This window comes from Cucurbita moschata, unplaced genomic scaffold, assembly GCF_002738365.1.
Source record: "Cucurbita moschata cultivar Rifu unplaced genomic scaffold, Cmos_1.0 Cmo_Scf00009, whole genome shotgun sequence".
Lineage (NCBI taxonomy): Eukaryota > Viridiplantae > Streptophyta > Magnoliopsida > Cucurbitales > Cucurbitaceae > Cucurbita > Cucurbita moschata.
This window is the reverse complement of record NW_019268525.1, coordinates 537,403-555,569: the sequence shown is the minus strand read 5'-3', so window position 1 is coordinate 555,569 and position 18,167 is coordinate 537,403. Positions and strand designations below refer to the sequence as shown.

At 39.3% G+C, this 18,167-nt stretch overlaps 5 protein-coding genes across 6 annotated transcripts in view; 1 reads left to right on the top strand and 4 right to left on the bottom strand.

Annotated features, from left to right (window-relative positions):
* LOC111447105 (40S ribosomal protein S26-3-like) overlaps window positions 1–18,000 on the bottom strand; it is a 22,989-nt gene extending 4,989 nt beyond the window's left edge. The window contains exon 1 of the mRNA XM_023086106.1: window positions 17,981–18,000. The gene's annotated coding sequence lies outside the window, so the exon portion shown is untranslated. The remainder of the gene's footprint in view (window positions 1–17,980) is intronic.
* On the bottom strand, window positions 1,853–5,223 carry LOC111447092 (bZIP transcription factor 18-like). The gene is made up of 4 exons (XM_023086092.1): window positions 4,677–5,223; window positions 3,865–3,997; window positions 2,849–2,933; window positions 1,853–2,505 (listed from the first exon to the last, which is right to left on the bottom strand). The coding sequence occupies exons 1-4, from the start codon at window positions 5,114–5,116 to the stop codon at window positions 2,180–2,182; spliced, it is 984 nt and encodes a 327-aa protein (XP_022941860.1). The 5' UTR covers window positions 5,117–5,223; the 3' UTR covers window positions 1,853–2,179.
* LOC111447075 lies at window positions 5,764–9,220 on the top strand. The gene is made up of 7 exons (XM_023086065.1): window positions 5,764–6,213; window positions 6,284–6,386; window positions 6,586–7,656; window positions 7,752–7,814; window positions 7,885–8,105; window positions 8,199–8,320; window positions 8,994–9,220. Exons 1-7 carry the CDS (start codon window positions 6,145–6,147, stop codon window positions 9,088–9,090), a joined length of 1,746 nt encoding a protein of 581 aa, XP_022941833.1. The 5' UTR covers window positions 5,764–6,144; the 3' UTR covers window positions 9,091–9,220.
* On the bottom strand, window positions 9,403–13,045 carry LOC111447084 (U-box domain-containing protein 62-like). Its single transcript, XM_023086077.1, has 8 exons — window positions 12,280–13,045; window positions 11,889–12,180; window positions 11,661–11,742; window positions 10,922–10,979; window positions 10,505–10,593; window positions 10,110–10,202; window positions 9,960–10,030; window positions 9,403–9,784 (listed from the first exon to the last, which is right to left on the bottom strand). The coding sequence occupies exons 1-8, from the start codon at window positions 12,773–12,775 to the stop codon at window positions 9,661–9,663; spliced, it is 1,305 nt and encodes a 434-aa protein (XP_022941845.1). The 5' UTR covers window positions 12,776–13,045; the 3' UTR covers window positions 9,403–9,660.
* LOC111447069 (probable LRR receptor-like serine/threonine-protein kinase IRK) lies at window positions 14,072–17,973 on the bottom strand. Of its 2 annotated transcripts, XM_023086049.1 has the most exons (3): window positions 17,793–17,973; window positions 16,053–17,425; window positions 14,072–15,748 (listed from the first exon to the last, which is right to left on the bottom strand). In XM_023086049.1, the coding sequence occupies exons 2-3, from the start codon at window positions 17,351–17,353 to the stop codon at window positions 14,293–14,295; spliced, it is 2,757 nt and encodes a 918-aa protein (XP_022941817.1). In that variant the 5' UTR covers window positions 17,354–17,425; window positions 17,793–17,973; the 3' UTR covers window positions 14,072–14,292. The 2 variants fall into 2 exon arrangements, with proteins under 2 accessions (XP_022941817.1, XP_022941816.1); XM_023086048.1 differs by having other exon boundaries at window positions 16,053–17,973.
* Window positions 18,001–18,167: the final 167 nt, after the last annotated feature.

Genomic DNA, 18,167 nt, shown 5'->3' with positions numbered 1-18,167 from the left:
TAAATTTGTCACGTTATTATATATATATATATTCGTCGAAAAAAAAAAGTCAAGATATATATTTCTGAATGTATTTTAGTATAAATATGGTCTCATTATTTTAGTTGATTATCGAGAAAGAGAGGAATAAGTTAATAGAAAAAATATTTAAAATTAAATAAAATTAGTGTAATTAAAGTGATTTTGGTGATTCTTTTGGTAATATTGTAAGAGGTAAGCCTCCTCACTCTTATTATTCACTCAGTGTTTGCTCTTTGAGAGCCAAATCAATTTGTTAAAGCAAAAGGTTAAAAAGAAATGTAATTGGTACAACGGAAATTGATTTGGGTCCCGAAGCGTATCGACAACTTTGATACCGGAAAGTTAGTTAGTACATAAATATCAGTATAATTTTTAAAGGAAGAGTACATAAACGAACCAAGACTACATCTAATGAGAGTGATATTTATGATAGAATGTCTAAAAAAAAATTAAAAAATCATTATTTATACGAACAATGTGTACCTTCTTTTTTTCGTGACTCAATCAATATTTAATTATGAAAAAATAGAATAATAAAAAAAATCTTAAAAATTATTCATTTAAAAATATATTTTGTACCATGAAATAACAATAAAATATAATTTAAAGAATATTATAATTTGTTAATATCTTTGCGTAATCCATAAGACTTGACCTTTCCAAACCTAAATTAATGCACCGATAACTCTGACTCATTTCATACCAAGATTAAAATTAATATTTTTTTTATAAATTAAAAAAATAATCATAAATAAATAAAGGTCATATGTGTGTCGGTTACCATAAAATAACCGCTGTGATAAAAAATAATAATAATAAATTTAAATAAATGTTACGATTCTTTAATTCATTTTTTTTTATTTTCTTTTTTTAAGTCAATAATTTAATTTATTTATTTCGAAATGTCTCACGAATAATTTTCTTATAACAAAATCTTTGATTTTGTCTCTTTATAAACTTTGTAAAGTTTTGCTTTTTTTTTTTCTTCGATCAAACTTTTATTATACTTTTTATTTAGTTTTGTCAGTTTCAAAGATAATGATATGACGTTATTATGAGATTGCACGTCAGTTGGAGAAGGGAACGAAACATTATTTGGTGTGGAAATCTCTCTCTAATAGACGAGTTTTAAAATCGTAAGACTGACGACGATACACAACGAGCTAAAGTAGACAATATCTGTTAGCGGTGTACTTGGACTGTTACAATACATAAATATCGTGACCGAGTGTTCAAAATGAGTTAAAATGTGTTAGAAGGGCACGTAGATGTGTTGGAAAATGAATGGATGAGAAGAAACGAGGTGTGGTGTGGTGTGGTGTGGCCGTCAATTGTACAAAAAGAGACCAAATTACTGTTCGGCACACACCCATTTTAAAGGCCCCTTTCATCGTCTCAAAAAGTGCTTTTTCATTAATTATAAGTCGCTTTGAAAGCAAATCAAAGCTCGATTGATCGAACTTTGAATATAGATACCGACAAATAGCTCACGCCTTCAGCTGTTGCCATTTTGTACTTGTACGAATATAGTTAACGTTGTTACGTCATAACAATTACAATTTATTGAACACGAAAATAAAAATTGAACAAGTTTAGCTGACGGTGAAGAAAGTGACTATTGAAATGGGCCTAAGAGTAGCAGCCACATATGTCAGTCACATGAGGGTTTCCCTTTGAAGCAGATTTAAGGGGTGTTGGATGAGTGGCCTACCATGTGCCCTTTAATGGCAGCCCCATGAGGGACCCCATGATCCTTAAAACGTGGACAATAATAATGGTAGCAATAATAATAATAACAATAAAACAGAGCAATGTAAACAAAAACTGGAGCTGAGCTTAATAAAGAATGAAGAACATGATGAATTGCTTGAAAGAGGATCAAGAGTGAGAGTAAAATGGGAGTATGAAACAGAGATTCAACCAAGAGAGCTTATCTTTAGATCACAAGAATGATTTTTTCTATCCCGTCGAGTATGACGAAGGAAGGAAGGAACGAACGAACGACATATGAATGTGGAAAAAGATTGTCTGTTAACAGGGTCAATCTATGAACAAGCCACCTTTTTTTCGTTACGGGGAGGTCGATGCGTAGGTTGGCGAAAAAATTGGGTTAAAATGTGCTGCTACTTTCACAAATGGATATGGAGGAGGTTTCGGGCTATATTTCTGCGCCTTGGCTACCGATATCGAGACCCTGCAATCGGCTGATAGGATCCTGCTGAAACATTTCTGTCAAGGCGTGTGGTTGGTGGGATGCAACGAACATAGCTTGATGCGGGTTTGGTAAACTAGAATGGAATGGATGAACTTGGGGTCTTTGAGTCCTTTGCGGGTTGTGTCGTTCGGGTTGCGGTTGGGGCTGAAAGCAAGATTGGGGATGTGAAACTTGAAGCATTCCGAAGTTATATGAATCTGTAGCTGTCATTAGTTCCCCCGTCGCAATCTTAAGGCGCTCGACTTCCTTTTTCAATGCTTCGTTAAGAGCTGTATTTTAGAAAACATCGTCACGTTATTTTTCGTTCAATGGTAAAGGAAAAGTAGGAGTATAATGCACAATAAAAGCTGGCCCAAGGCCAAGACTTTCTGGTGTTACCTAAGGGGAAGTATCATGATACCAAACTCATGACCAAATATAGGTATCATCAATAGCTCTTAAATTCAAACATCTACTCAAGAACAATAAGTTTTAGCAAAGGGAGCATCGAAGTAGGCGAATTTAAAGCAGATGAGAGCAAGTGGATATCATATTATTCATGGTCATCTAAAAGCTAAACGAGGAGGGCTAGGTCGTTAATAATACGTAGACGGGGTATATGTGGATGCATACCGTCACGTAAATGCGCTTGCTGTTCCATAGTTTGTAAGCGAAGTTTGAGCTCGGTGTTTTCGGTTGAAAGCCCTGTGGTATCTCTCTGATAGAAAGAACAAGAAAACAAGATGAAATGGTCAAAGGAAAAAAAAGTATGAATCGTTTTCACCAACGCTCAAAGAGAAAAAGAATGAAGAAAACATGTCACCGACGCACAAAGAGAACCGTTATCTCGACCACACTTCAGAAAGATTCCTCTAAATTCCTCTAAAGATTCTATGGTTCCTCTCGCCCCAAAGGCCATTGATGCACACAACCCCGTTTGCCACAAAAACCTTCCTCTCCAAAGGGTGGATGAGGAGGAACTTCTCGATCGTCTCGTTATAACATCTCTATTTGGCACACCGAAAACCAAACACCTAAAAGAAAAAATCTCCGACTCCATTTATTGTGAAAATCCAAGTGTTTTTCTAGAGCTTTTTGTAACGGTCCAAGCCCACCGCTAGTAGATATTGTCCTCTTTGGGTTTTCCATTCCAGACTTCTCCTCAAGGTTTTAAAACGCGTCTGTTACAGAGAGGTTTTCACACTCTTATAAGAAATGTTTCGTTCCCCTCTTCAACCAACGTGAGATCTCACCGTTTTACCATAGACCTCAGAGGGCAACTCTAAATATCTCAAGCCCTCACCCCTAAACCCTCGAAAAAAAGTCTACAATTTTGAGAGAGGAATAATTACTAAGTGTATAACGACTAGAAAATCTAGATCGAGGTCTCCGGTTGAAAAGATGGCCCTACGAGTTCGGTTATCACTTTCTAACCAAATAGCCCAAATAACCACACCCACCAAATCACCCAAAGATCTTATCAGGGTAGCTAAAAAAACGTAGACTCAACATCGAACCGCTCGGGCCTAACTAAATAGCATCCTACAGAGCCGACGAACCAATACTCACAGAAACAGCCCCATCAGCCACAAACCTTTAGAAATAATAACAAATCAAAACTCAACGTGAACTTGGCAAAGAATTAAAACCTGGTACAATGTGAGCTGCGCAGAAAGAGTTGTCGCTTCGGTTTGAAGGCTTTGAACTTTTCTCTCAAGCTCCATTATGTAGCGAGCTTTCCTCTCTTTCGACCGAGCAGCAGACTGTCTATTCGCCAAAATCCTGCAAGTGAAGTTCGGTTTTATTACCGCCCCTATCTTTGAAAAGACGATAAAACCAGCTGCAAATATCTTATCGAACTAGAAACAGGAAATGCTCATAAAGACAGCCGCATTGACAGTTAAACAAGCTTAGAATGTCCAACCAAACATCAGATATAAACGATATTATGAGCTCGTTTGGAATGACGTTCCAAGTGCTTAAGAACACTTTTTTAGGTCGTTAGAAAGTTATTCCAAACAAGCCCTACCGTTCTTCTCCATTTCTTTGATTCATAAGGTAGTGACCCTACAATATTTGGTTGTCACAAACCTAGTGAGCTTTAATCTAACAAGAGTCTCTCCTAAATCTCATATATAGCTAAATCCGCCCGACACGTAACTAATGATCACGAAATCGATCTCCATACATCGGTATTTAACATGGTATCAGATCCGAAGATCCCGAGTTCGTACGTTCCTCCCCAATTAATAGTGATTTTCACTTGTAGGTCAACCATCTGAATTTGAACTAGTTCCCATTTACTCAAACGAAATCAGCATTCAGTAATTCGATCTTCCAGCTATGAAGCAAAAGTCCAAGCGACAAGCAAGCAACATATGTAAGAATCAGATTACACAAACACATTGCCATTACAGAGCCTAAAACCAAAAGGGCACGTTAGAATAGAATGGTACAGTACCTCTTAGCTCGCTTAGGATCAATAGTCCACAACTCTGCAAGTTTATCGGGATCCATGGCCTTCTTAGCCTCAATAGACTCCATAATGGAAGACCCATCAGCGGAATTGCTATGACGGTGTCTCGGGCGGGAGATTTTCTCCCCATCGACATTCTCCGCCGTAGCACCGCCGCCGTCTGCCCCTTCAGATTTCGACGACGACCCATTGTCGATTTTGGATCCGATCTTCTCAATGTCCATAAAGGTGCACAATAGATCATCCTCGAAGCCCAGATCTCCAAATCCAGAAGAGGGGCCATCGAAAGGGTCCGAGACGAGATCGAGATCACTCGGAATCCGGAAATGGACCTCGGAATGGGCTCGGCGGTGGAATGAACCGCGAATAGGGGCGGTGGGATTGGAAGAGGAAGCCATTTGGTTGGATGGGTCAGGGATTTCCATGGAATTGAAGGTTTTGAGCCTCCTCTAAATCAAAGTGGGTCATGTCCCTCCATACTCGTGCTTTGTTTTTGGGCGCATAGAGAACTTTTTTGGGTTTGTTAGAATTTTTTATTTATATGGAACAGACACAAGAACGCGGCGCAGATGGAAATTGGAATTGGAATATGTTCTTTATTACCAAAATCATATGCAAATGTCTCTCTCTCTCTTACAGTTGAACTCAAAATAAATGATAAAAAAGTAAAAGATTGTTATTATAGCATTTCCTTTCTTTTTCAAAAAACCCTTTTCATTTAATAATAAGTTAAGATAAAAACATTGCCCGATATCATATTTGGAATCATGAATTTTTATAATGGTATGGTATTGTTCAATTGATTATAAACACTCGTGTATTTGATATTGTCCACTTGATTAGTCAACGTGGAATTATTTTTCTTTGTACGGAGGGCAATCGTTCTACCTCCTAACGTGTAGATAGGTTTGATTTTGTTAATTATGTTATTTGTTGAATGTTTAAAGATCGGCTTGATTTGTGAAATTATGAACTTTTGTTGTTTAACCTTGTGTCTGCCATGGCGGGCCTTGCATGGTGTGTATATATATATATATAATATTATATATATACATTGTAAGAAACAAATTCCATTGAAGACACGTTAATAATTGGAGCCCTCCATTTTGGCGATGGTGCACTATTTTCAAAATCCATCCCGCTCTCTTCTCATCACTCTAATTCAAATCGCCATTACTTTCTTTTTGTCCTCATCTTAAAAGAAATTTGCAAATTTCAAATTCTGTAGATTTGCAGCTTAAAAAAACCCTAACCCACGACGTCTTTAATCGGTTCGTCAACTCTAATCCTCTTCCATTTTCATGCTTCTTTACACTACTTTGGGATTGCGCGCCAAAGATTTGAACTCGCCTGAAAAATTCGCTCCTATTTCTTCGTTATTCGAACAACCGATGACATTTCTTTGATTTTTTTTTAACGCGATTCTCTGTGATTTTAACTGGGTTTTAAGCTAATGGATGATCGGTGCGATTCCAGACCCGTTTCTGACCCGCTTCCGTCATCACCCAGATCGAAAACTAAGGTGAGTTCTTTGGTTTTACAGTTTTCTTTAGTTTATACTTGTTTGAATCGGCTTCCCCCTTGTCTTATAGACTTTGGGCGAGAAGAGGAGTAGCGGTAATTTTGAAGAACAGTGTGAGGCTGATCTTAACAGGATAAAATTGCGAGATTCTGGATCAATGTGTGGTTCTCCAGGTAGGAATTCTGAATCTTGATCTTGGGTTTCTCTTGAAATCAATGAATGGAGCTTAATTCTTAGACTTTTGGTATGAAATTGCTGGTTCTGTAATTTACTTTCTGGGTGTTCATTTTCAATGGCTTTTCATATCCTTTTGGATTGTTCTCTTCTGTTCATATCAAGATTGTTCATCTTATTCTCAAACTGGTCTGGCAGCATTAAATGTTCATCAGGGGAATTGTTTGAAAATGAAAGAAGCTAGTGATGAATGTCAGATGTTTGATGAACAGAGGCCTCGAGCGATTGGTGTGCCTATGAGATTGGCTGAGGAGATTAATACTGAAGTTTGTGTTCCTAAAAGTTCAGGTTCTGATAATATGGATTTGGCTAACATTTCTGAAAAACAACACGAGCTTAGGAATGATAATGGTACTCGTGTAGCTCCAAGAGGTATTGATTTAGACCTCAATGTAGAAGATGTTTCTAGCTCTGTAAACCTCGAAATCGCTCGCCCTTTGAAGAAACGTAATGTGTTGAAGTCACAGCGTTCTTCTGAATGCGCTAGCTCTACGGGTCGATTGGGAGAGAAAGATCCATTAAGAATTTGGAAGGAGATGAAGCAAAATGGATTTCTTTCGGCTTCTCATGGAGGCATACCGGCACCGAAGCAACGTGGGAGGAGAAGTAAAAACGATGGCGTTAATAAGAAGATGGAGATTGCTAAAAGAGAGAAAAAGTTGGAGCTTGCAAAGAAGGAGCAGATCGATCGGTTTACAAAGATTGCTGCTCCAAGTGGTTTGCTTACTGAACTGAATCCCGGGATCATAAACCATGTAAGAAATCGAAAACAGGTCCATTCGATTATCGAGGCAATTGTACGGTCTGAGAAACAAGAAAACGAACAAAACGAACGCCTGGCAAATAAGCTTCTAGCAGAAAAGAAACATGCTGCTAAAGCAGGAACCAAAAGGGATCTTGACAATACCAATGATCCTGAGAGGAATGTATTTGGTTCTTCTCAAAAGTATGGCCCTCCACACAATGTTCCTGCTAGCAGGCAAAAAAGTGGATGCTCCTTGACAAGATCTGTTATAACGGATGCCGAAGGTGTGGACTATAGACAAAACATGTTGGATCGAGCCTCTGAATCGAGCACTATGAACGACAAAGAAACTCTTGCACCCGAGCTGTCATCGTCACATGCTGTGTCTGAGAATGCTTGTCCAGTGTCTAATGATGAAGAAGAAGAAGAAAACATGACCTGTATTTCATCTCTTTCTCTTAAAGGTCAGTATCTCCTCTAGCATTCCTCGTTACTCTCTAACCGTTTCGAAATATTGCTTATTACTCTATGTCGTTACACGTGCACGATTGTTATTCAGCTGCTACCGTTGCTTCTCAATGGTTGGAACTGATACACCAAGACATTAAAGGACGTCTCTCAGGTAAGTTTCTTGTTCTTTTGTAGTCTGCATTTGGCTGTTACGAATAAATCCGACATATGTTATTATGCAGCTCTACGACGTAGTAAAAAAAGGGTTCGAGCTGTAATTTCTACAGAGTTGTCGTTTCTAATAGCTAAAGAATTTCCGTGTAATGAAGAGAACGATCCTTATGTTGCGAAGAGTTCACTCGACAAAACTTCGATTATGTCCACTGCTGATCTCCATCAAGCAAGATGGGCTAAACTGTTTAATGAGATGGATAAAGCTCTTGCTGAAGAAGAGAAACAACTAGTAAGTATACTACTCGACATTGTTCTATTCGGTTACTTTCGTTCATACGAATTTTCCTCGGCAACAAATCCGATCAATGCGGTTTGGACTCAGGAAAGTTGGTTGAACCAAGTAAAAGAAATGCAGATGCACTCTGATCAGGGGCTGAACCATGTTCAGTCGAGGGGGGCAGCTTTCGGCTCACAGCAATCGGGAGAAACACAAAACGACTCAAGGTTAGGCTCCAACTTTATTCCTTGTGCTTTCAAAAGCTTAGATATCTCTATCATTAACGAGAAATTTCATAAACTCAACCAAACAAAGGTTTTTCAAACGTATCTACTAGGGAGAAGTTCTCACACCCTTATAAAAAATGTTTCGTTCTCCTCCTCAACTGATGTGGGATCTCACAAATCCACCCCCTTCGAGGCCCAGCGTCCTCGCTGACACTCGTTCCCTTCTCCAATCGATGTGGACCCCCCAATCCACCCTCCTTCGAGGCCCAGGGTCCTTTCTAGCACACCGCCTCATATCCACACCCCTTTGGGGGTTCAGCCTCCTCGCTGGCACATCGCCTAGTATCTAGCTTTGATACTATTTGTAACAGCCGAAGCCCACTGCTAGCAAATATTGTCTTCATTGGGCTTTTCCTTTTGGGCGTCCTTTCAAGGTTTTAAAAAACGCATGTGCTATGAAGAGGTTTCTACACCCTTGTAAAGAATGTTTCATTTTCCTCTCCAACCGATGTGGGATTGATCTCACACATAGAGTACACTTTAATCAGGGCATAAGGACGACCGTGATGTTATAAGCATAACTCTTGACGGGGTTATGTAGTTTTCTCGTGAGAATAGTTGAGATGTGTGCAAGTGGGCTCGAGCACTCACGGAAATGTTGTTGTTTTTGCAGAACAAGGGAAGAGAGAGCATTAGCTGTGGGGGCAGCTGCAGCTTCCATATATTCAACCTGCAACTTCCTGTTCTCAGAGAATGTGTCCTGTTTCTGAGAAGGAAAGGAAAACAAATCTTTTTTACTTTGCAATTTGCTAACATTTTCTTTTCCTGTTTTTTTTTGGGGACTTCTTGTTTGCATTATGAGCTTATTTATTGTAATAAGTTAATTTCAAATAAATTAGTGTTAATGCTTTTAAAAAATAAATATACAAATTCAGGTCTAAAATAAAAAATATTATTTCAATAATACCTTTAAGCTTTAGTATCACGTTTAAAAAATACATATGAGATTTTAAAAGTAACATTAAAATGTTTTAAGATAATATTTTAATATAATTTATAAGACAAATAAAGCAAGATCAACATTCACGACTGAATGAAATGAATATTGAAAAAGCATCCAAACCACATCAAAATTTAGGTGAGATCTTTACTTAAGAACACAAAAGGCTAATCCTATCTCAAAACTCATCCTCTACCTCTCCTCAAACCCAACAACAATATTTACATAATATCACTCTCTTCTTCTATGTGTGTTCTAAATACAACATAATCAGCCTCGAAAAACTAGGCTTCTAATGCGTCTCGAACTCAAGTTTCTATAATCTTTATATTTTGCAAGGCTAAACCCAATTAGGTGCTATCTTACTTGCTGTCGTTTTTGATGCTCTATCGTTCGGAACCTTCGCAAGCGAGCGGTATTGCAACTTTACACTCTCTGCATTGTCTAGTGTTTTCACGACGTACCTGCAACAAAGAGTAGATACATTCATGTCTTCCTCCTTAAACTTTTCGACTTTTTAAGTCCTTATTTTTCGCTCTTCAACTTTCAGATGTTAGGTTTTATTATATCAAAGTTCTTGAACAAGAAGATAAACTATGATCAGATTTAAACCCACAAAAGACTGAAACGATGACTAACCATCCATTCAAACACTGTGTTGTAACAACAGCTTCACGTCCCACGAAACGCAGCGGTGTCCTCTTGTTCCCCTGATCCATTTTTAGTTGCGATATTAGTTTCGACGTGCAATAATATAGGAACTAAATAAGAGTTTGGTTTGTTGCGCACCTTGATAATTACCCGATCTGTCACTGCAAAAGGAAACTGAACGCCTCGACCCCTTCGAGTACCCATAGTCAAATCACTATAGCCAACCTTGTCCTACATAGAACTTGCCACAAGTGAACTGAATATAGTGGTTGAGTGATAGAAAAGACTAGAATTGTGAGATCCCACGTCAGTAAGGAGGAGAATGAAGCACCCTTTATAAGGGCGTGAAACTTCTCCCTAGAAGGCGCATTTTAAAAACTTTGAGGGAAAACTCGAGAGGGAAAGTCCGAGAGGACAATATATGCTAGCGGTGGGCTTAGGCCGTTACACTATTCCTGGCCTCCCCCCTTTGATTTTAGTATCTCATATTAGCAGGCTTAAGAAACTACGGTCCTGAGGTACAATGGAAATACCTGCTCAAACCTCTCCCTTCTCCTTTTCGGGGAGCGGTAAAATAACAATTCTTCTTCCCGACGGAATGCTCGGACTGCAGCTTGAAGAGCTGAAGATACAAATACACGATATGAAAAAGACGATCACTTAACGTTCACATAATTTTGTAAATAATCTTTAAAGACTATATCGATCTATACATTACTTCGTCGTTCTGGGGGATACAAAACCTTCTCCTATATTTTTATTTTTAATCCAAAATGTACTTTGGGATCTAACAATGTGAGATTAGAACAATGGAAATTCTTGCAACCTACAGTCCTGACTTCTAGGAGAACTTACAACAAAACACGAGCAATTAAACCTCGAAAAACATCGAGCATTTTTGGGAATAGCAGTAAAGAGATGTTAAAAGTTATAAGTGCAGAAAAACTCACATAAGTTTTGGGCAATTAAGTCTTCAGAAACCAACTGAGAACACGTGTAACAAGATTTCTGGGAAGACATCACGAGAAATGCAAAAACGCTATGAAACCGAGGTCATCAAGGTACTTAACTGATTCATATCAACAGAGAAGCCAAATAGCAATGCATATCGAGGTGCATAAGTCAGGTAACACACACGCTTGCAACAGAGAGAACATTCATAAATCGTAGTTTTCAAAAACTTGTTTTTGTTTATGGAATTTGGCTATGAATTCAAATGTTCATATAAGAAAGATGAAACTCATTGTAGGGAAATGAGGAAAAAAAAAACAAGCACAATATTCAAAGCCAAAAACCAAAAATCAAACGGGACTTGAGAGTTCGAGCGTTTCTGCTGCACACAAGTTAGTAGACTCAGTTTTATAGCACAGAGCACATATTTGAAATAGTTTTTGCATAGAAGAACCTCGACCAGGGCGTTGACAAATTTCAAAGACTATACTAGACTGAAATTCTGGAAATAAATCAGCATGGATCGAAACGAAGGATGAGTAAAACAACTTCAAATCCAAAGCCAACTTTACAATGTTTTGACGTTAATATGCTCGCAATCAATACAAAACGTAACGATACTAGACACCAAACAGTTTCAATGTGCCTCCTACATTTGAATATGTTGAAAAGAATGGTAGATAACATAATGAAAAGGAATTTCAGTAAATATGAGCAGTAATCTTCGCAGTAACTCACTAGTCTAAGAACATGTTCTATTCCACCGCTACCGAAGGAATGCCCACACGGTAATATCATTGCATCATCCATTAGAGAGCCCCTGATTCCATGAAGAACAATAAATCAAAGTAAATATATTACCAGAAACAATTGAGATGAGAAAAAAAAAAGTCAGAAACTACACATTTTGATGCAAGAACAAGTAAGAACAAGTAATGAAACATAATGGAAACACTAAGAACTCACGTCACAGGGTCTGTGAGAATTGCTCTGAGAGACTCTCCAGGCTCACCCAAAAGAAAAACATCCCTTCTTCCAAACCCACATCCAGTTTCCATAGCCAAATCCTTGTGTCCAGAAGCAGACCCCTCAGTGCCTTGCAAATATTGGGAATAATACGTTTCACTGTCATGTTCTGCAATTGTAACAGCATTTGGGTAATTCCCCAACCTTCCCTGTTGGTGATTCTCACTCTGAGCTTCTCCTGTGTTACTCCCTGAAGGGGCAGCCATCCCATCCTTGACCAACAAAGTTCCACCTAAAACCCATGAGAAAAATCAACAAAACTTCCCAAATTGGAGCATTCTAGAATCATTTTCTATTCGGGAAATGAAAGTTGAAAGTACAAATCCCTTACCAAAAGAAGAATGTTGCTTAGGCTTCCCATTGCCCAATTTGTTCGTCCCATTCTTCAAGCCCCCACCACTCTGATCGCTTCTCTCATTGTTGCTGCTATTGGGGTTACCAGTTTTTCTGGACTTATTAACATCATCCAAAGAAACAAGTCCTTCAACATCGCCATCGTCATCATCGACTTCATCTTCGTCGTCGTCGTCATCATCATCCTCATCTTCTTCATCCGATCCTTTCCCACTTCCAGTCCTCCCACTCCCATTCCCATTCCAATTCCGGCCATCACAAAACAAACTCTGGCGAAAATCGCCACCCTGATGGGCAAAGAATCGATCTCGTTCTGCAGGGAAGAGCTTGTCGTCCATGAAACCGCAGAGCTCGCGGGTTTTGGGAGCTGGGTCGGTGACGCGGCGCTGCGACGTGGTGGAGGAATTGAAGGGGATGGCTTCGTGTTGGAAGAGGAGGTGGGAGTTGAGGGCATTGATGTGTTGGGAGGACATGTTTGAGGAGGTGGGGTTGGATTGGAATTGGAAATCGGATGTTATGGCGAAGGGGGCATGGTGGGTTTTGAGAGAGTGGAATTTGGGACAAAGGGAAGCTGGGAATTGGAGAATTTCTCAGAGAGAAGGTTAAGGGTCAGGTTCTGAAAGAGTGATGGGTTCTGGGTTCCGTCAGAATATGGGTGTGTTCCTTCCAACAAAGGAAACAAATTTGGAAATTGGAACGAATTGCCGCACCGCCCTTCTCCATCTTTTCTCTGATATTCTTTTATTTTTCCTTCAAATTATATCAATTTTCTCTTATTTATTTATTTATTTATTAAAATTCAAGTGGATTTTGAAAACTAAAAAATAGTTTTTAATTAAAAAAAATGGATGAGAAAAACAGTACCATTTTTTAAAATAAAAAATAAAGCAGCATTATCCGTCAGCATTTAAATAATAGGCTTCCAAATTCTAAATATTCTCTCATAGAAGAGATAACCAAATAGCTCCAAGTTGTCATTATACTAATTTTGATTAAATTTTCTCTTTTATTTACTTTATGGTAAATAAAAAATAATAAAAAACTTTTAAGAATTCTTTAAAAGGCACAATAATCAGGGGCTAAATTATTAATTCAACCCCTCTGTTATCAGAATTTTATATTCTCTTACACTCTTAATTAAAGAATTCCAAAGGGCCAAATTTTATATTCTCTTACACTCTTAATTAAAGAATTCCAAAGGGCCATGTGGTTGATAATTGAATTAATTGTAATCAAATGCCCACTGCTACCTAATATTTGAGTTTTAATGAGTTTCTAAAGGGTACCTAAGTAGAGTTGACCACGGGTTGGTTCAAAAAGTAGTAGGTTTGGAAACTCGTGAATCAAATAGCTACTAAAGTTCGAATTTCAATGACTAAAAAGTCTATTTTAGCCTTAGAGAATAATAAGGTGGAGGGAATTGAAAACAACAAGGAAGAAACAAATGAGTTTAATAGAAAATTGGGAGACAATTAAGACATAGGTATTTAAATATTGAAAACATTTAAAAAAACTTAAATTATTATAAAATCTCACTCACCAGATTGGATTCATTCTTTTGTTTTGAAGTGGGTTTGAGAATCTTGGCTCTGGAGCCCCTCTGACCTTCTCCTTTGTACTTCTTTTCATTTTCCATTGAGATTCAAAACCCACAATTTTGACCAATGGAGATAAGTCAAAGCCTGTCTTTTCCCAACAGAAAGCTGCCAAGAACAGCAAAACCTGAAAAAGAAAAGTTACCTCAGAGAAGAGAGAGTTTAAAAATGTCCTGAGAGAATCTGATGATGTTGCCTCCTCAGCTTTTATCATAGAAAAATGCAGATCATAATCAGGCTGAGAGTAAATCAAAGTAATCCAAGTAAAAATGGCTGAATCCTGTGACTTCTCAAGGAAAATAAATTACAGTAAGAAGGAAAAAAGTACAGTATGCCAAAAACTACTGGATCCAAGCAAATCCCGGGTTAATCTACTCTTGTTTCCTTGGTTGAGTTTATCCCAACTCTTGTAATTCTGATGGGCATTTGATCATCTCCAGTATCTTGACCATTTCTCTCATTTCGGGTCGGTTTGATGGCACATGGGAGGTGCAGATCAAGCCTAATTTCAATACGGGAACGGCCTCTGCGGCTGGGAAATTCCCCCTCAGCTTACTGTCGATGCATTCTTCAGCTCTTCCTTCGTCCACTGCTACCCTGACCATGTCACAGAGGACTGCTACGTCGTCTTCCATGTACTCGACAGGCCTCTTTCCTGTAACTATCTCCAGAATCAAGATACCAAAGGCGTACATGTCGCATTTTTCAGTTATTTTCACTGTCCTGCAAGCGAACTCTGGTGCCATGTAACCGAGCGCACTCTGGATCTTGCTGCTTAAAACATAACGGTCTAACATTGGCAGCAATCTTGCTAGACCATAGTCTCCCACCTTAGGTTGACCATTGCAATCAATAAGAATATTGCTGGATTTTATGTTATAGTGGATAGTGTTTGATTGATGCAGGTGAGCCAGTCCTTTTGCTGTGCCGAGAATTATGTTGAACCTCTCATTCCATGGCAGGACATTGTCATCCAATGCTTCATGTAGCAGTCCATACAAGCTACCTCCAGAGACATATTCGTATATAAGAAGCTGTAGTGACGGAGTCCAATAATAGCCTTCGAGTGTCACCAGATTTTGGTGCCTGACATTCCCAAACTTCCTAACTTCCCTCTCGAAATCTTCTTGGGACTTGACGAGGCTAGAAACTGTGAGCTTCTTGATTGCAACAGAGTGTCCATCCCGCAGAACGGTATGGTAAACTGCTCCAAACCCACCGCACCCGAGCTCACAATCCTTGTTCAGCAGGGCATGTGCTCCTGCGCTAAAGTCAAGCTCTCCTGACAACACCACAAGCTTTCCCGAATTCGCATCAGGGCTGGAGGAATGACTGAAATCATCCCCTATGGATAATGCAAGTGCAGCTGCAGACAAAGAAGACGTGGGCGGTTGAACACGACTGTTGAGGATGGTGATCAATATGATGCCTATGATGATGAAAGCAGCGGCGCCAATGGCAACCAGTGCAGAAATGCTGAGGATATTTCTATTTCTTCTGAGATTAGTACTTGGAGGCAGTGAGCTGGAAATGGAATCTGAAGTGGAGTTGGGATCGAGCACAATAGGTTTTGGAAGAACAGAAGGGCAAGACTTATTAACGACAGAGCCACAAAGGGATGGATTTCCAGCTACGGATGAAGGGGAGATGGTGTTAAAGAATACACCACCAGGCAGCTCACCCTTGAGGTCGTTATGAGAAATATTGAACAAAAGAAGGTTTGGAAGATTAGACAACTGCTTTGGAAGAGTTCCATTGAGGTTGTTAAAGGATAAGTCGACATTTCGGAGATAAGAGAGTTTAGCTAACTCTGCAGGTATCGGGCCAGTTAAGTTATTGTGTGATGTGAACCTGCAAAGTTTCACAAAGATAAATGTATCAAACGAAATCATATTCAAAGCTAAGCGACCTCCAGATTCTAACCAGCCTTTCAGAAACTAAGAACAAAATGAATGGAACTAACGAAAGTCATAAGATTAACTACAACCCAATCCAAGCAAAAGACAACAGTTTTGGTGCATCTTGAACAAGTAGATATTTCCAGCAAATGCCTAAGTTTTAGGTGAAATGGTTTATAGATACTGCAATGCTGGAAAATGCATATGGAAATTTAAACAATCAAAAGTGGACAAGCAAATCAGGATAGAAAACTCACAAAGTTGTAAGGAAAGAACAGTGACCAATTGAAGAGGGAAGTTCACCCCCTAGAAAATTTTCATCCAGCTTCAGTTCCATTAGGGACACAGCTCCTCCAATCGCTTTGGGAATGCTTTCATTCAGACGATTTCTGCTCAAATCGAGAACGCTCAAAGCTTTAAGATCTCCAATAGTTTCTGGAATAGGTCCAACAAAAGAATTCCCGGACAGGTTCAGAAACTGCAGCTTGGCTAAACTTCCAATCGCTGGAAGATTACCCATGATGAAATTATGACTGATATCTAGTGCCAGAAGGTTTTGGCATTTCATCGCAGACTCTGGAAAGCTATCAGTAAAGGCATTTGAAGAGAGATTTAATACTTTTAGATATTGAAGATTCCCCATTGTAGTTGGAATATGACCTGTGAAATTGTTCCCGGAAAAGTCCAGAGTTTCAAGGCTTTTCATTTCTCCTATCCACTCTGGAATATTTCCTTCGAACAAATTCCTGCTCAAAATCAGATCACTACAAAGAACAAGTTTCTGCATAGTCTGAGGAAGGTTCCCAGAGAATGAATTCTCACTAAGATCAATGGACCTCAGAAGCAAGCAGCTGCCAATACCATCAGGAATCTGTGAAGAAAATTGATTCTTCCTCAAGTTAAGAGTCCGCAGGTTATATAAATTCTCAATTACCTTTGGAATTTCACCCACCAGAGCATTATCAGACAAGTCCAATGATCGAAGCCCACTGAGAGACAAAACCCCAGAGGGCAAAGGACCCGAAAACTGATTCGAGGACAAGTTAACAGCAATAAGACTCCCACACGAGCTCAAACTATCAGGAATTTTCCCATCAAATTTGTTGTTGGCCAAAGAAACAACTCTCAAAGACCCACATTGACGGAAAAAATCATCTGGAACAGTTCCAGACAAATTATTCCCGCTCAAATCAATCACCTGAAGATTATCCACTCGAGCAAAATTGGGGCTTAAATTTCCACTGAGATTGTTCTTTGATAACGACAATCTCTGCAGAAACTCCAACTGGAAAAGCCCTCGACCGAGCCGACCCGAGAGAGAGAATCCGTCGAGGTTGAGCTCGACAACCCGTTTGGATCTGGGACTGCATTGAACACCAGTCCAGTTGCAGGGACTATCGTCATCTTCGTCCCAGGTCGCGAGGTTCTGCTTTGGATCTTCAACAGCAGCTTTAAACACTATCAGGCCCAAAACGTCGTCGTTTAAAGATAGGTTTAGACATCTCGCACAGAGTGGAGCCAAAACGAACAACACAATGAGCTCAAGCAGCCGTTTCATCTTCAACAATGCTCGCACAGTCCACTAACTTCAAACACAAAGCCAGCACAAAAAAGCCATAGATGGAAGATACTGATACCAAATAAATAAACACCACAATTACAGAGACCTCGGAGAAATTCCTCTGATAAAAAAAACTCAAAAATGGCGCAAACTGAGAATAAATTAACTAGAAACTAAGCTAGTTCGCTATACACCACAGAAATACAAGAAAAATCTCAGAAGCCAGAAACGGAAAACGAAAAGGACTCTTCAAAACGTAGAGAAACGAAGAAAAACCAAATCCAAGGCGCAGCAAGAGCACATTAAAAGAAATATCGGTCGGAGTTTACGAAGATTGTCGAAGAGAAAAAGCAGAGAGCCGTTAAAGAGTTGCAGAGCGAAGATTCTTCAGACTAAAAAGAATGCGGTAACGAACACTGAGAGAAGAAACTCGTACAGCTCCGAAACAGTTTCAGGAAGGGGAAGAGGAACCCGGCGGTTAGTTGAGGGAAGTAGTCGGAACAGCCGTCATCGCCGCCGCCGCCGCCGTCGCCGGTGGATATGTGAAGTTGACAGTAAAAACAGAGAGTTCTGTAATTGCTATAGAGAGAAGGGGGAATTTGGGGGGTTTTAATAAGTGGAAGAGCGAGAGAGAGAGAGAACACGTAGATAGGTCGAGACAATTAAATAGGCCGTCTGGCACGTGGTTAGATCTACGCATTTTCAGGGCATCCTAGTTGGATGCTGACGTGGCTTATCTTACTGTAGTTGACCCATCATCAATTTAATTCAACAGGGCTGCCTGTCCTCAACCGAAAGCCTGAGACTGTAT

Excerpts from the sequence above, each read along its gene's own strand:
- LOC111447092 (XM_023086092.1), bottom strand. The coding sequence starts at position 5,116 with ATGGAAATCCCTGACCCATCCAACCAAATGGCTTCCTCTTCCAATCCC. Across the intron at positions 3,998-4,676 it reads GATCCTAAGCGAGCTAAGAG|GATTTTGGCGAATAGACAGT; the intron begins GTACTGTACCAT and ends CTTCACTTGCAG. Across the intron at positions 2,934-3,864 it reads CGCAGCTCACATTGTACCAG|AGAGATACCACAGGGCTTTC; the intron begins GTTTTAATTCTT and ends TCTTTCTATCAG.
- LOC111447069 (XM_023086048.1), bottom strand. The coding sequence starts at position 17,353 with ATGAAACGGCTGCTTGAGCTCATTGTGTTGTTCGTTTTGGCTCCACTC. Across the intron at positions 15,749-16,052 it reads TGTTCTTTCCTTACAACTTT|GTTCACATCACACAATAACT; the intron begins GTGAGTTTTCTA and ends GAAACTTTGCAG.
- LOC111447084 (XM_023086077.1), bottom strand. The coding sequence starts at position 12,775 with ATGTCCTCCCAACACATCAATGCCCTCAACTCCCACCTCCTCTTCCAA. Across the intron at positions 10,980-11,660 it reads TAGAACATGTTCTTAGACTA|AAATCTTGTTACACGTGTTC; the intron begins GTGAGTTACTGC and ends ATGTCTTCCCAG. Across the intron at positions 10,594-10,921 it reads CTTAATTGCCCAAAACTTAT|CTCTTCAAGCTGCAGTCCGA; the intron begins GTGAGTTTTTCT and ends TTGTATCTTCAG.
- LOC111447075 (XM_023086065.1), top strand. The coding sequence starts at position 6,145 with ATGGATGATCGGTGCGATTCCAGACCCGTTTCTGACCCGCTTCCGTCA. Across the intron at positions 7,815-7,884 it reads CATTAAAGGACGTCTCTCAG|CTCTACGACGTAGTAAAAAA; the intron begins GTAAGTTTCTTG and ends GTTATTATGCAG. Across the intron at positions 8,106-8,198 it reads CTGAAGAAGAGAAACAACTA|GAAAGTTGGTTGAACCAAGT; the intron begins GTAAGTATACTA and ends GTTTGGACTCAG.